This window comes from Nicotiana tabacum, chromosome 3, assembly GCF_000715075.1.
Source record: "Nicotiana tabacum cultivar K326 chromosome 3, ASM71507v2, whole genome shotgun sequence".
Classification (NCBI taxonomy): domain Eukaryota; kingdom Viridiplantae; phylum Streptophyta; class Magnoliopsida; order Solanales; family Solanaceae; genus Nicotiana; species Nicotiana tabacum.
This window is the reverse complement of record NC_134082.1, coordinates 113251877-113267873: the sequence shown is the minus strand read 5'-3', so window position 1 is coordinate 113267873 and position 15997 is coordinate 113251877. Positions and strand designations below refer to the sequence as shown.

The 15997-nt window shown below is 37.4% G+C and overlaps 1 protein-coding gene across 5 annotated transcripts; it reads right to left on the bottom strand.

Annotated features, from left to right (window-relative positions):
• Positions 1 to 1045: 1045 nt before the first annotated feature.
• Positions 1046 to 14421, bottom strand: LOC107822218 (putative amino-acid acetyltransferase NAGS1, chloroplastic). Of its 5 annotated transcripts, none has more exons than XR_001656319.2 (11): positions 11352 to 11828; positions 10010 to 10097; positions 9252 to 9457; positions 8927 to 9078; positions 7724 to 8144; positions 7221 to 7318; positions 6273 to 6384; positions 6002 to 6161; positions 4259 to 4331; positions 1661 to 1872; positions 1046 to 1513 (listed from the first exon to the last, which is right to left on the bottom strand). XR_001656319.2 is itself a non-coding variant. In XM_016648738.2 (11 exons), exons 2-11 carry the CDS (start codon positions 11622 to 11624, stop codon positions 1722 to 1724), a joined length of 1734 nt encoding a protein of 577 aa, XP_016504224.1. In that variant the 5' UTR covers positions 11625 to 11660; positions 14154 to 14421; the 3' UTR covers positions 1155 to 1721. The 5 variants fall into 5 exon arrangements, 4 of the variants coding, with proteins under 4 accessions (XP_016504224.1, XP_016504222.2, XP_016504223.1 ...); XM_016648738.2 differs by adding an exon at positions 14154 to 14421 and having other exon boundaries at positions 1155 to 1872; positions 11352 to 11660; XM_016648736.2 differs by having other exon boundaries at positions 1155 to 1872; positions 11352 to 11830.
• Positions 14422 to 15997: the final 1576 nt, after the last annotated feature.

The following is a 15997-nucleotide window of genomic DNA, read 5'->3' as shown; positions in this document are numbered from 1 at the left end:
TCTGCCTAACGACGAAGAATGTCATTTACCCTGGCTTCTGCCTTTTTCGCTCCTGCGTGAGCGGTGACAAATTTATCTGCCATTTCTTCGAACGTTAATATTGACCGTACCGGTAGTTAGGAATACCACGTCAGCGCTCCCCCTGTCAGGGTTTCGCCGAACTTTTTCAGCAGCACCGATGACACCCGTTCTTTTGACAGATCGTTGCCTTTTACTGCCGTGACGTAGTGGATTATGTGATCTTCCGGGTCCGTGGTGCCATCATATATTTTCAAGTATGACGGCATTTTGAAGGTTTTTGGAATAGAGTGGAGAGCTACCCCTTCACTGTATGGTTGCTCGACGAATCGGCCTACGTCACATTTTGGCAGCAACTTCGGAGCGCCCGGTATTTTATCGACCCTTTCCTGATGCTCCTTCATCTGATCACGAAGCATTTTGTTCTCGTTTTCCATTTCTTCCATTTTTTTTAAGATGGTTGCAAGTGCATCGTTATCTGTATCAATGACAGTATAAGTGTTACCTGTGCGTGGAGTTTCCAGCTCATTGGCGACAGTTGCGGTTTCTGCGTGTATTGTGCCTCCGATATCCCTTTGAACGGGTTTGTCGAGTATGTTGCTCAAGGTGTTTGTCAACCACTCTTCTAATAGCCTTTTCACAGCCGGTGGTGCTTCTCCTGCTGCGGATGTTGAGGTTTCCCTCTCGCGCGAGACAGTCACGCTTTCGTGCGAGGGGGGGGGAGGGTGAGGTATCTCCCTCAAGTGTAGCGCTTGGCGTTGCGTTTTCAATGTCTTCCCTGCCGACTTCGTTGATGGAATCCAGAAGGTTGTTCGTGACGCCTATTATTGCTTTTAATCTTGCTTCCCCCTTTCCTGTCATTGTTGGTCTTTGCGAGGCTAAGAAGAGGTGATTATCCCTTTCAAGGATCTAGACGAAACTAAAATCTCAGCTATAGAAATTCCCACAGACGGCGCCAAATTGTTTAACTCAAAAAATATTGGAACCTTTTTGAATAAATCAATTGAAGAAAATGAAGGGGTAAATCTTAACTAAGTATAATAATCGCTAGAACAAAGGATATAAAAGATGAACACAGTGGACAATATTTCTTGATCTTGCCCAGATGAGTGATCGAACATTAAGGATGCGAATCGTTTATGTAGAAAAGTGTTACGTTCTTAGCTAAAAAAGCAAAAAAATCCCTCTTACAAGGTTGTTTTCCTGCTATATATAAGAGACAAATCCCTTCTGAACCTAGAAGACATACCATAGGGAATATTCGAAAGAATATTCCTAGTGCCCCCTGTTGGGCCTACACTACTGTAAAAGTCATGCAGTCTTTGTTTGCTTCTCTGTCGTCCTCCACAGGACGTCGAGCTACGAAGATCTCGTCGTTTATCGTATTCGTCAATGGTCGTGGTCGTCCAAATTTGGACCTATACAAGGACGTCATGCTGTGAAGACCTCATCTTTTGTCATATTTGACAGTAGTCGTGGTCGACCAAATTTGGACCTATACAATAACTACCATACATTTAGATCAAAATTGATCACAGTAGTAGGAGCGGAGAAGAGGACGGTGAGAAATGAGCCTACTCTTTTTGTGTGAGACTTCTATAATACTACTAGACTGTATTGGACGTAAGGATTATCCACTTACTCCACTAAATATGAGCTTTGTTGCAGAGCTTGTACACTGGCAGAAGAAAAACCTTCAATTCCTATGCTAAAGTGCAATCAATACGTATACCACTCTTATCAGGTAGCAGCTTTTTCATGTAATACTTTGATCTACGGGCGAGATTGATCTTTTTCCTTCTTTGCTCTGGTATATGATCGATGGAACATTCGGAAAAGCCACGTCTCACAAACCTGTTAGAAATAAAAATATGATTATTGAATCAGCAAATTGCCTATATTCTACATAAATATTAGTTCAAGAACAAATACAGTCATTAACATTGGATCAACATCATGAGTTGAAGCTTGAAATATACAAGATATCTCCAATTTCATCTGATCAACGTTTCCAGGAAATTCCTGTTAACTGTAATCCTAATAAAGATACATATAACAACAACAACAACAACAACAACAACGACCCAGTATAATCCCACAAGTGGGGTCTGGGGAGAGTAATATGTACGCAAATGACATAGTACCACTACAGTCATAATATGTACGCAAATGACAACTAGAAGGTTGTAGACGACCCAGTACCCAAATACAAAATACGAAATAGATGGCTGGTATAGTACAACTAGAAGGTAAAGCCCTGCATCAATAGACGACCAATGACATTCCTAATCTAACTCCTAACTGGATAGTCTCACTCTATTGTGCTGTAGAAATATTCACACTCTCCCCTAACCTACAACCTTAATGCTCGACCTCCATAATTCCCTATCAAGGGTCATGTCCTCAGTAATCCTAAGTCGCGCCATGCCCTGTCTGATCACCTCTCCCCAATACTTCTTAGGTCTTCCTCTACCTCTCCGCATGCCCACTACAGTCAGTCGCTCACACCTCCTCACCGGTGCATCAGTGCTCCTCCTCTGAATGTGCCCGAACCATCTGAGTCTTACTTCCCGCATCTTGTCCTCCATGGGGGCCACACCCACCTTCTCTCGAATATCTTCATTCCTAATCTTATCCATCCTTGTATGCCCGCACATCCACCTCAACATCCTCATCTCTGCTACTTTCATCTTCTGGATGTGTGAGTTCTTTACCGGCCAACATTCAGTTCCATACAACATGGCAGGCCTAACCACTGCTCTATAAAACTTACCTTTTAGTAACGGTGGCACTTTCTTGTCACACAAGACTCCCGACGCTAACCTCCACTTCATCCACCCCACCCCTATACGGTGTGTGACATCCTCGTCAATCTCCCCGATCCCCTGAATAACCGATCCAAGGTACTTGAAACTACCTCTCTTGGGAATGACTTGAGAGTCAAGCCTCACTTCAACTCCCGCTTCCGTCGGCTCAACTCCAAATTTGCACTCGAGGTATTCCGTCTTCGTCCTACTCAACTTGAAACCTTTAGACTCAAGAGCATGTCTCCAAATCTCTAGCCTCTCGTTGACGCCGCCTCTTGTCTCGTCAATTAGAATTAGAGAGGTGGTTTTACACTTATGGCAAAGTCGAGGTAGGAGAATATGAATCATCCGATGTTCGTTTATTGAATAAATATTCATTATCTAAGTCTTGCAACTACAACCCTGTATGTAAAAAGAAGAATATAATCAAATGAAGACCTTTGATCTATAACTTAGTTGATGCAAAAGGAGGTAGACAGAATTTAAAAATACACACTTTACATAATAGTAGGTCAATAGCATATGCTGGGAGTAATCTCCGGAATATGAAATTGTATAACATACAAATTATCATGACCAGTAAGCTCTCTGAGTTCAAGAACCCTTAAATGCCTGTTGACTTTTTTAAGCGTTCAAAGCAAATCAAATTACAGCTAGTTCTCTTCTCTTTCTCTTTGTCTGACTTTCGTTCATATTTTGTATCAATCAAGCGTTCATGTTTAACTAGTAGATTGGACGTTGCGGCCAGGTTTTAACAACATTCTGTGCTCTAATTTAAACAATGAGCTATTCTGTAGTTTGTATTTCTTTTTCATCTAAGAAACGTAGAACTTTTTTCTTCTCACAAAATGAATAATAAACAACTAATGTCTGAAAGAGACGTTTTAAGCACACCTTTACAAGGACTCAACAAGAATCCATGAAATAGCCTACCAAGTTTACGTTTTTATTTATGAGAAAAAGAAGAACGAGAATATAGGAGATATGCTGTAAATGCATCAAAAATCTCAAGTAGTTTATAGGCGCCTAACACATATGTCCCTGTTTAAAGTGTCCATGCATCCTACATCAGTAATGGTAGAGCAAGCCCAAACAATAATGTGTAGCAAGTCAAAAGCAATAGAAACATCGTTTTTGTTCTTTTTGACGTATGTCTGCCTTATCAAAATACCTTGTGATGGTGTTTGAATCTATTTTTCTTCTTGTTGAGATGTCAATACTCAATAATATTCAAATTCAGCTTAAATATCACAACTTTGTTTTAATACATTACTCTGAGCTGTGCTTGGGCCATTGCCAATTAGTTTAGTCGGTTCGAACCTCCACTTGGACAAACTATGTTCACTAGCCCAATTGGAAGTAGAATCTCTGACACTATTGGTAAGCTAGTGAATGTCATAGGAATAAAAGGTAGAAAGGTGAAAAGAGAGTACCAATCAGCTGTGCGAGTTGTTAGTAGGAATAGCATTTGCAATCCAAGGGAAGACGCCTTCTTCTCAATGTAATCTGCAAAATATTGGAAGACAAAGTTATTGGTAGATATGGTAACAAGCTCACAAATATAAGCAAAAGTTCAAGGACAGGATTGTCTCTTGGTAGATATAAGTATGAAAATACTTTTAAATATGGACACTTTGCCTAGTCCAAGGGAGACGGAGAATATAAAATAATTACTTCTCAATAAATGGCATATCTTTTATAACCTGTTTCTCAGCGGATATAATGACATAAGTACGTATATATGACATATGGATGTCGCTTTTATGTATTACTAAAAGTCAAACAGTTACCATGTTCAAGTGCCTGTCTTAGCATTGGATGTTTAATCATTTACTTGTTTTCTTCTTCTAAATTTGGACCAATTTTTAAGATTAACAAAAATCAAGATATTAGATCTGGGGAAAGAATAGTCATTCCTGGAAGGACAGAAGGTCATGACAGACACATGAAAGACGTTCTCAAGATTCTGATTCATCCACTTGTGACCTTTAAAATAGGTTGTTGAGGGACAGACACATATGTTTTATTATTAAAAGGGGGTATTACATTATTGGTAACAAGAAACTTGATATTCTTATCTTGCTCAGGATTTCCCAGAAGAAAAATACAGATTATAGTATATATATACATCAGCAGGACCAAATGCTATTCATGATTCCATAATTGAATCAAATCCCATAGCAGTTCTAAGAGGAATGTTATGATAAAACTTCATTCGAGACACTACCTTAGAATCACGTAATGATATTTCTATACATATGAAATAACTTGGCCTAATCAATTTGTCCATTTACACCGCATGGGGGGGGGGGGGGGATAGACAGTAAGGTTAAAAAGAATTTACAAATACTTTTTGGTACACTTCTCTTATACGGGTGTTTCTATACCCTTCATTAATAAATGATTACTTTTTCAATAATAAAACAGAATTTACAAATGATAGATTTATTTTGAAAAGGATTTGTTACGATAGGGTGATGTAAGCAATGTCTCTGTGCATGATATGGAATCCCAACATTCATGACGAACCTATCCATGGTAAAGTTGTTGCCATGTGACCAGGAGGTCACGGGTTCAAGCCGTGGAAACAACCTCTTGCAGAAATGCAGGGTAAGGCTGCATACAATAGAGACCCTTGTGGTCCGACCCTTTCCCGGACCTCGCGCATAGCGGGAGCTTAGTGCACCGGGGTGCCCTTTTTATCAGTAAGGATAGGTTGTAAAACTCATGTACCATTAACTCTGGTATGAATAAAATTTACCAATTTTCACAAAATGGATGAGTTAAGGTTATTACTTATTAACTTATAATCCAATGATCCAGCCCATTCCATGATTATACGTTCATTCCGTAATGGAACAAGCCGGCCATCTTCGGGACATGTTCCTATGTGCTCGATAATATGGAACATTGAAAATGTTTAAACTTGTTCACCAGTCTCTTGATACATTTATCCAAGATACCCACTTAAAGTTACTTCCCTTTTATTACAGGCTTATCCAAGTATTTTTTAGGCTCTTAAGGAAATATATAAAAACTCTTAGATTAGTCTCTCGCTAATGTACTTGCAACTTCAATAAGGATTAAATAAAATAGCTAAAAAGTCCTCAAAGCTGCTCATATGCCTTTAATATGGACGAATAAATTGTTCTATTACGAGAAAAGAGTCATCATACCAAGTAACTTGTCTCCCTGTCCTTGGCCACGACAATCAGGAGAAACAGCAATGGCAGCAACCTCACCACATTTTTCTTCAAAGTAAGGAAAGAGCGCTGCACAAGCTATAATGTGTCCCTCTCTCTCCACAACAATGAATGAATGCAACGCTTCCACTAGCTAGAACAAGTTAAACAATGAAAATTAGGGTAAAAGAAAAGCATAATCCAACAAAGATAAAACAGAAGGTGACTAGATAAGTCTTGACTAATGACAAGCATCAGGTGTAACCTCTTCCTCAGTCCTTCTGATCAATGTTCCAGACTCTTCTAGCGGCTGTAATAACTGCTTTATTCCAGGAATATCCGACACCTTGGCCATCCGTGCTCCTTCATAAAGATCGCTGAGGCATAGATTCACGTGTTAGCTGAATGGATAAACACAAACATAACCTAGGTACATCCAAAGATTAAGATAATGATCCGACAACAGAATAAATGTTCATTCTAATCATTGGGTGAGCTGGTCCTCATTTTGCATCATGAACTTCTGTCATAAGAAGTATTATGGAAATTTTTGGAAGGTAGCGGATAATCAAATCATAATAACATCCAGGTTCTCACTAGTCGTGCCATTCTAAATATAGTGCAGATCCAAAGTAAAAGTAGGTCATAGCTTATTTTGGCAAAATATATAGCTGGTCAAACATTCTGTTAACTTCTGAACCTATTCATTATGACTTCTAATATACGTACAAGGGTATATCTGGTGATAGGATCTTTAAGTTGCACGGATTGTTCTGAAAAGTGTCCAGACTGGATTGGACAATAGCACAATAATTATATATTCCTTCCAAGCTTCCAACCCATGGCGTTTAAGCACTTTAAGTATAGGATGCTTAATTAGACCCAATATACATAGCCGGTTAAACATGAATCTATTCGTTGATGACTTCTAACGTCCATACTTTATATTAGGTTATCAGATATTACATGAGATTTTTTTCTGATTGAGAAATTAGACCAAATAAAACAGTGGTTTTTAGACATTCCTGATATATGCTTTGAACCCTCGTATTTTAAGCAAGAAAGTAAAGGAAGCTTAGTCTGACACAAGTGATCTGACATATCCAGGTGTCTATCTGATCAGCTTATTCAGGAAATGATCCATAGTTGGCAATTGAAAATTAACACAAACTTTAATCATCACAATTAAATATTTCTGCAGAATGTGGCATACCTAGCAACCATTGTCCCAACTCCATCTCTTTGGAACAATTCCTTCAGTAAAACTCCACCAATAGTGCCATCCAACAGGTGCACTCTTTGAACACCTCCCTGATGGAAAAGGAAATATATTATTTGAATAAGTTTCAAGAAGAAACAGATATCATGCTATTAAGCTAAGAATCAGTATTCTTGAGACATAAAGATTTCCTCACTTAAAGCAAGAGAGATGGCAGACCACCTTGAAGGTGGATATATAATATGAACTGCACAATGTCAAACAGTAGATGTGAAAAAATAAAGAGTTGTCTATTCATGAAATGCACATATTTATACTGCAAAAGTTTTTCATAATAAATTTAATATCAAAGAGATGTAAGTTTACAAGAGAATGTGTAATCTTCTGAAGTATCTTTTAGATTCCTCAGTAAAAGTTTTTAATTAGGAAAAGCAAGCATGGGTAGATAACTTAACGACTACTACCCTACTGTAAACATAGTGATTTCAGGAAATTACTCGGCAAACAAAAGCAGCAGCAGCTAACTCTGAGAGATAACCATTTGATCTACTTAGTTTCTCTTGTCCTCCAATTGCAAAACCTTGTTCACTAGACCAAAGCCCGTTTCCACTGTCAAAACCAATGCCATTTTGAAATGTAGGATTGTATCTTCGGCTATAATCATTGCCATTTTGGGAAAGGAGTGATCCATTGGAATCATTGTAACCAAAATGATTGAAGTCCTCCTGACTAACAGCTTTTACGTAATTAGCAGCAGTCTCACTTTGCTCAGCTCTTTTGCGGACCAACATATCAGCATCTTCAAGAGTTAAGAAGCTGATAAGACGGCCAGACTCATCAAGAATTGGGCCGTCTATGATACAAATTAGTTTTTCTGCTCCTAGAGCCAAGGCACAAGCTGTCGCAACTTCGTATGTGCTTCAATTTGGAATAGAGCATATCATCACTCTTAACAACTCACAGCAAAACAAAAAAGGAAAGAGAAAGTGCAATTGCATGAAACGTAAATTTAGACTTAAAAGTCTACAATTCATGTCAACCTAAGCAATCTCCCAATGGCATAAAGAATCATCTAATCTCTATACAAGATCAAAGTGCAGTATGAGTTGAAGTAACATCTGACCACAGTCCAGATGAGTTTATCCGGCTTCATGCAAGCATTCTGTAGTATGTTTCTTTTCTCTTATCAGGTGTATTCTGTAGTATGTTAAAGTCATCAACTGAGTTATCCTTCAAAAATGAACACCATCAATGCCAACATTCCAACAGATGAAAGTTTAATTTTCGTATAAATGTTCATGAATAGGAAAAGACTACTAGCTCGTACGGAAGGATAATGTGTACTTCCTCGTTAACTTGCTGGATTTCTTTAATTGTATCTAAATGTACATCGATCATCAGAGATTGTTAATATCGAACTTTAACCCTTGCAACTTACAAGTGAAGGAGTTCCACAAAGTCCCTCGGATACTCGCAAACAGTGAAACAGTAAGAAAGTGATTTTACATAAGTCAGAGTAGCACAAACATGTCAAATACGAGTTTGATTGAAAGAGATGCTGGAAGTATATCACTAAGCTTTAGTATCTAGCTGCCTGAACTGCATTTATCATTCGCCGGCAACAAATTAAGTAAAACACGATGAAATACCAGTTTATGCAAAAAACAACAAAGATACCAATCAAAAGTCATATAGCATACTTGCAGTTTAATACTTCTCCAGAGCTGGAATAAGCAAGATTGCTTAATAGCACAATGCAATCCTGATCAAGCCTCTCACGAATTCGAGAAACATCTACCTTCTTTACTTCACCTGTTGAAGCATATTCGATTCCTTCCACAACTCCTCTTTTCTGCCAGCAAATATGAAATGAAAATCACCATTGCAGTGGCAGCCATACAACAAAACTTAAACCCCAAAACATGATTGATACATCTAGTAAAGTGACTAGGTGGTACTTAGTGTAGATTTCGGAGAGAATGCAAAAATGTAAAGAAGAACAGGCAGTGAGGGTCATATTTGCACCTTTGCTGCTAGAAAATTACCACTGGCAACACCGACACTATCATGCCAGCGACTATTTTCTCCGTGCCGGCGGACACCAGTCAATGAAGGGCCAGGAGACAACTTTGCCTCTATCATAAGACGAATTCTTCCAGATGAATCCATAGCCGCATTGAGTGAATCAGGATCTGTAATTCTGTAGCGGCCTACATACTTGGGCTCACTTCCTGTTAAAAGGAAGTAACAAAATCACTTGCTTATTAGAATATTCTTGTAAGAAGATACAGGACATCAGTAGCTAAAACAAAAGAAAAGGAAAAAAAAAGTTATAGTAATCACAAATAGAAGTAGAAGCCTTTAATATTAAAGCACTAGATTTAAACTTTTGGTTATTCTGAAATACAAATTATGCATACATAATTGTCTTAAATAGAAACATAAGTGCATAAAAAACTGGCCCCACTTTTCCTAGTAAACACATACTTTATTAGAATCTTCAAAAAAAAGAAAATCAATCTGAGACAATTAGAGAAAAAAAACTAAAAGTCTTAACAAAATAGATCCTTCAGTTTATAAATCATAAGCTCTGATATCCAACTTATCAAATGATGCTAAAACTGTTAGCAGCATGAGGAACAACAGATTTGTTTCGAAGTGTAACAACAAAATCTGCTATCAGTATCAATAAATAGAGAAAAACCCAGCCAGCGATGATAAACAAGAAATATCAAAATGAACAAGAAGAAACAAGAGAGTAGCATTATAAGAATTTTGCTCACCCCTTTCAGCGAGAAGCCGGTCAATCTGAACATGAGTTCCTGGTACAAGAACAAACTTGATTCCCAGACCATGAAGGAGGGAGATGTCCTGCAATAATTTGACAAAAATATTATGTAAACAAGAAAAAAGAAAGGAATACAATAAAAGCTAAATGAAAAGGTGAAGTTAAAATGGGAAGAAACATGCCATGAGAAGGTGATCCAAATGAGGGCTATCAACAATTTCTGCTGAGATTAAAACAACAAAGGTACTTCCTCGATGAGCAAGGAAATACGGCCACGCTTCTCTGAAAAACCCAACAAATAGATCGTCTTTAATGGCACTACTCACGTCAAAACCCACATCGTCTGTTTCCCCCAAAACCTCGCACCTTATTGACCTACCCAACGATCTTTTCCCATGAAAAGGTAAAATCTTTAGCGAATTAGAACCATTTAATCCCCCTTGGAAACCATTTGGAACATGAGGATTCCAAATAGTGGTGCCACACAAAATCTTTAGCTGGCATTGATTTATGGGAATTGGAGGCAAAACAGCCATGGTTTCTCAAGCAAATGCAAGCCAAAGTCCGATAATACTGAAGTGGGCTTTGGCGGCGGAGGGCTATGGCGGCTGCCTGCTGAACGGGGTTGTTAGAATGGCGTGAGTGGTTGGTGGATTGAAGAATTTGTAGGAAAAGTGATTTTGAAGGGAAGAGTGGGAACGGACTTGAACCGGTACGACAACTGGTAAACTGACGACTCGCTTCGTCCGGTCCTAAGCAATTTATTGATGTAGTAAGAGGTTTGACTAGCACATTTTTCAGAATTTAATCATTTATGTAACAAGTTGGTCTATTTTTTATTTTAGATCTTGTAAAGGATAATCTTAGTTAAAGTTATCTATTTGCTTTAGGCTCCAGAGAAATTTTTAAAAAAAAGTATATAGTTAGAACAAAAATTATAGTATATAGTTTTGTGTGATTGTTGGGAAAAAAAACCATGTGCTAGTTCTTTTGCCCTTGTTTTGCTTCCACGTGTTAACAAGGAGATAGACTCTCCGTGCACACTATAGAGGGGTAATAGACACCACAAAAATAAAAGTTAAAGGAGTATAATACAAAATACACTATAGTTTAAATGTGTAAATAGCAAATCATACCAAATTTAGAGGAATTTTATGTCTTAAATTAGGATTAATTCCAAAGTTAATTACTCTATTTGATGCAATAATCAATCAAGCTAAACAGGAGATCAACTCCCACAACATAAATGTATTTAATTTAAGTTGCATAAAAAGAAACGAGTAAATCTACAATAATTTTCTCCACAAAATGATAATAAGAGACAAAAGACAGAGGACCTCAAGAATGGAGGACAAGAAGGTGCTATCAATGATCTCTGCAGAAAGGAGGAGGACGAATATGCTTCCTCTATGTGCAACAAAGTATGGCTGAGCTTCTCTCATCATCTTCACAAATTCCTCGCCCCCATCCTCTTTGCTTGTTGCAGCTGCTACAAATAGTGTGTAGTAATTCGTATTCCTCATCAATCTCAAACAGAATCCGCAATTTTTATTTCTTCCCAAGAATAACCTGCTTCCTCCAACTATCAAATGATCTGTCCTTCTGCGCATTCCCAATCCCCATTCGTAAATGTACACATTGGGTTTCTGTACAGCCACAACCATAGGAATTTTCAGGAGTTTATATGAACCAAATACTAGAAAGGGAATTGGTTTTTTTCTTCGCTTATGTAAATGTTCTCTCGCTTTCAGCAGAGGGCTGAATGTGTAACAAATACGCGGCGAAACAACGGTGTTGAGGATAAGAAAATAAAAAGGCGACTTGGCAAAATTATCACGAGTCATGTTCTTATTTTGGGAAGTGCATGTAAGTGGCCGGGTCCATAATATTATGATAGACCTTTACAACTACTACTACACTCTCTTGATCAAATGGATTCTTTCTGTATAGATACACCTTCACTGCTTACTCTCACACTCCTGATCGAATTGAACCATCTTTCTGGATGTCACACCTCCTTTTTCCTGAGAGATAGGAAGTTTTTCCAACTAAAGTGACATTAATCGAAATGAGATTATTTAATTCAGAGTTGCCACTAGGGATATTTTAGTTTTCCAAGTCACCAATTTATTTTAAATTCCAAATCGAGGAAATTTAACTCTGTTTTTGGTCCGCGAACATAGAAGATCGGGCAAGGAATTCTGTTAACTTGGAAAAAGGTGTTAGGCATTCTCGGGGTCCACGATTTTAGCACGATCGCTCAACTATCAATAAATGGCCTGATTATCTGATTTAATACATTTAAACCTATTCTGTATCTTTAACTTTTAGCCGCTTTTAATTAATTTAATTGCCTTTTAGTATTTGTGGAATTATTTCTTGAACAAGTTACGATACCGTACACTTGTCATTTTGGTACACATTTCAAACCGCGCCATGTGAAATGCACCCACAATTTACAACATGTTTATTATTATTATTTGAAGTTATGGTCGAGTCACGTGAAGCACACACTCGAATTGGAAATTATGTATCGTGACCATGCCACGGGAACCGTACCCATAGCCACGATGATTTATTTAAACGTGCCTAAAGCAAACTAGGATGTTCATTCGTTATTCATGATTAAAAACTAGATTTGGGATTATTTAGAATGTTAAAAGATCTGGAAATACTTTGTGTTGAAGATAACGGGTAGATGGAGGTTTAACAAGTGTGTAATTCTTTAGAAAATTGACTATTAAACATTTGGGAGGAACAATGCTTTTGGGCAAACGAAAGGGAGTAACATTATGGGCTAGATCTTAATTGAACACTCATGGTGGACCTCCAACATGTCAGCGTGCAAACAAGGATAAGTTAAAAATGAGGCCCAAGACCTCTTAGCTTTTCCTGAAATGTTTGGCCTTTTTGACATCTTTAGAGGCCACAGTTTGGCCAGTGACATGGGTTGGTTAAGCCCAATTCAGCATTCTACGTTATACCCAACAAAATACCAAATCTATATGTCCATAACCCAAGCACACATGAATAATTTGATTACATTCATAAAGATACGATAGGCTACATGATTGAATTCATAGTTCATGTTGTTTATTTGTTACAAAATGATCACACGAAGATATTTAGAATTTCTGAACCCCAAATTAACAAGGACATAATTCCCTAGCCCAACATAGTAGAATAACACAAATGCATGCCTGAGCATTACCAGGTCCAATACATGTAAGAAGACAGTTTTCAAAGTCTACTTTTCAGAGAATCAACATTAGTGACATTATAATTCAGTTTTGGCCCGTAATTTAATACAACATGCTAAAATGTTCAAGGAAATGCTTATTACCTACAAGCAGATGCGACAATTAAATTTTCTAGTTCTGAAGTTTGGAATCCAATGCTTCTTAACCATATCTGCTCAATTTTTACAAAATAAAACAATAGACTTAACCTATTACATCAAGATTTTTGCAAATTCTAAGTTTACAATAATCACCCATCCATAAACATACTAGATTTAGGTATTACCAAACTAAACTGCTTCTTCTCATGTCTTTTGGAATAAGACAACTCAATCTCAAACATCCAGGGCTTTAACAGATGAATCACATATAATTTGAACTTCCCAAATACTTTTGACTGCAATGTGATGCTTCTCACCTTTACACAAACAACAAATGTTCTCATAGGCTAAATGATTCTGAACACACGAATTTCACTTTTAGCAAGTAATATTAAGCAATGTAATAGCTCTACCAATGCAATAAGACATGCTTATGCTTCAGGAAACCAAACTTAACTAACAATCATACTCTAGTTAATATTACCAGCATTTTTATCTAAAACAAAGACTATGTCAAGGAGATAAGTTCGAGTATTGACTAATCAACTTACAAACAGACATAAGATCATGTAAGAGCAACAAACAGTCATAACTCCATATTAAATCAGAAAACTTTGTTTATGCTAAAGATCAGAGTTGTACAAAATCATAGGAGTGTACCTAATTGTCAAAAAAATAATAGAAAACCAGAAAATAAGTTTCTGAATCAGCAGGAATATCAGCAAGGTAATAGCTTCAAATCAAGAGCAAAAATCCAGCAGCTCAACCAAAGGAAAACCCAAAAAAAACAAGTGAGAACCTGAAGCCAAACTGACTCTTGTTCCTCTTTTTTTGCTTTGAAGAATTTGTAAAGTAAAATTTCAGACTGCTTTTCTTTCAACGTGAACGGAAAATCAGCCGATATGCGTGAGTGCTTTTTGTGTGTCTTTGAGAACTTGAAGCCAAACTGACTCTTGTTCCTCTTTTTTTGATTTGAAGAATTTGCGAAGTAAAATTTCAGACTGCTTTTCTTTCAACGTGAAGGGAAAATCAGCCTATATGTGTGAGTGCTTTTTGTGTATCTTGCAGAGAATTAGCTTGTGTGTGAGTGAAAGAATGTTAGACCTTATATAGGAAAAGGTGAGGAAATAATTCTAGGGAATGCAGTCCCTAAAAATAAGGAGAAAGGACATCTTTTAAAACTGAATTGGACAGCTGTTGGATAGCTGTCGATTCAGATATTTACTCAAAATTTTCAACTCTTTTATCTTCTAAAATTAACACTTTTAACCCCAAAATTTGAAATAATCTTTGTTTTTTATTGTACTTTGGTCACTTGTAGAGACTTCCTCAAACAATTGAAAATGATTCCTTATTTTCAATGCCCTTTAGCCCCCTTATGTTTCAGTTAATACCAATTAGTGACTTCTACCCTAACTCTGTTGTCTTCTTTCAATAAGCAGAACCAACGACTACTAAACAAACACTAATTAATCTAAATTAAAATTAAGCTATCAAAAATAGCAACTAGCTAACCTATCAATTAAGCATATACGTAATTTCAACCAAAACCTTATTAACAATCAACTAAAATTCAAGTAGGACTGAGTCAAACAATTATTTAGAAAGCTAAAATATTTTTAGGCGATCAGCTATTAACCTAGGCATGCAGTGAGAAACTAAGAGAAAGGAGAATTGATCAGAATGAGTGAGAAAGAAAGGAAATAAATTACCTATTAATCTTTAAGATAAAGCAAACATTTACTCCGACGAAAATCAGACGAACAAATACGGCTCCGACCAAAATATAATCTCCAATATACAGTGTGAATCTTACATCAGTGGATAGCTCTTATCAAGAGATTTCAACTAATGTGAATTTCAACCGCAAATAGGGTGAAATTGGTCGAGTATTTGAAAAGGGGCAAGAGGCTAGGGTTCAATTTTGGATCCGAAATTGGAGCAGTTTGGTGAGGGTATTAGGGAAATTGGAAGTAGGTTTGTGTTAAAGATGGATAGAGGAGTATAGGGTGCAAATTTGATGGGGTTTGGAGTGGTTCCACCGAAGATTAATCTTTAAGAGAAAGCGAACATAGAACTCCGACGAAAATCTAACGAACAAACACAGCTCCGACCAAAATGTTATCTCTAAGATACGGTGTGAATCTTACATCAGTGGATATCTCTTATCAAGAGATTTCAACTGATTTTAATTTCAATTGTAAATAGGGTGAAAGTGGTCGAGTATTTGAAAAGGGGCAAGAGGCTAGGGTTCAATTTTGGATCCGAAATGGAGCAGTTTGGTGGGGGTATTGGGGAAGTTGGAAGTAGGTTTGTGTTGAGGATGGAGAGAGGAGTATAGGATGTGAATTTGAGGGGGGTTTGGAGTGGTGCCACCGGAGATTTATCTTTAAGAGAAAGCGAACATAGAACTCCGACGAACAAACACAGCTCCGACCAAAATATAATCTCCAAGATAGGGCGTGAATCTTATATCAGTGGATAGCTCTTATCAAGAGATTTCAACTGATGTGAATTTCAACTGTAAATAGGGTGAAATTGGTCGAGTATTTGAAAGGGGAAAGAGGCTAGGGTTCAATTTTGGATCCGAAATTGGAGCAGTTTGGTAGGGGTATTGGGAAAATTGGAAGTAGGTTTGTGTTG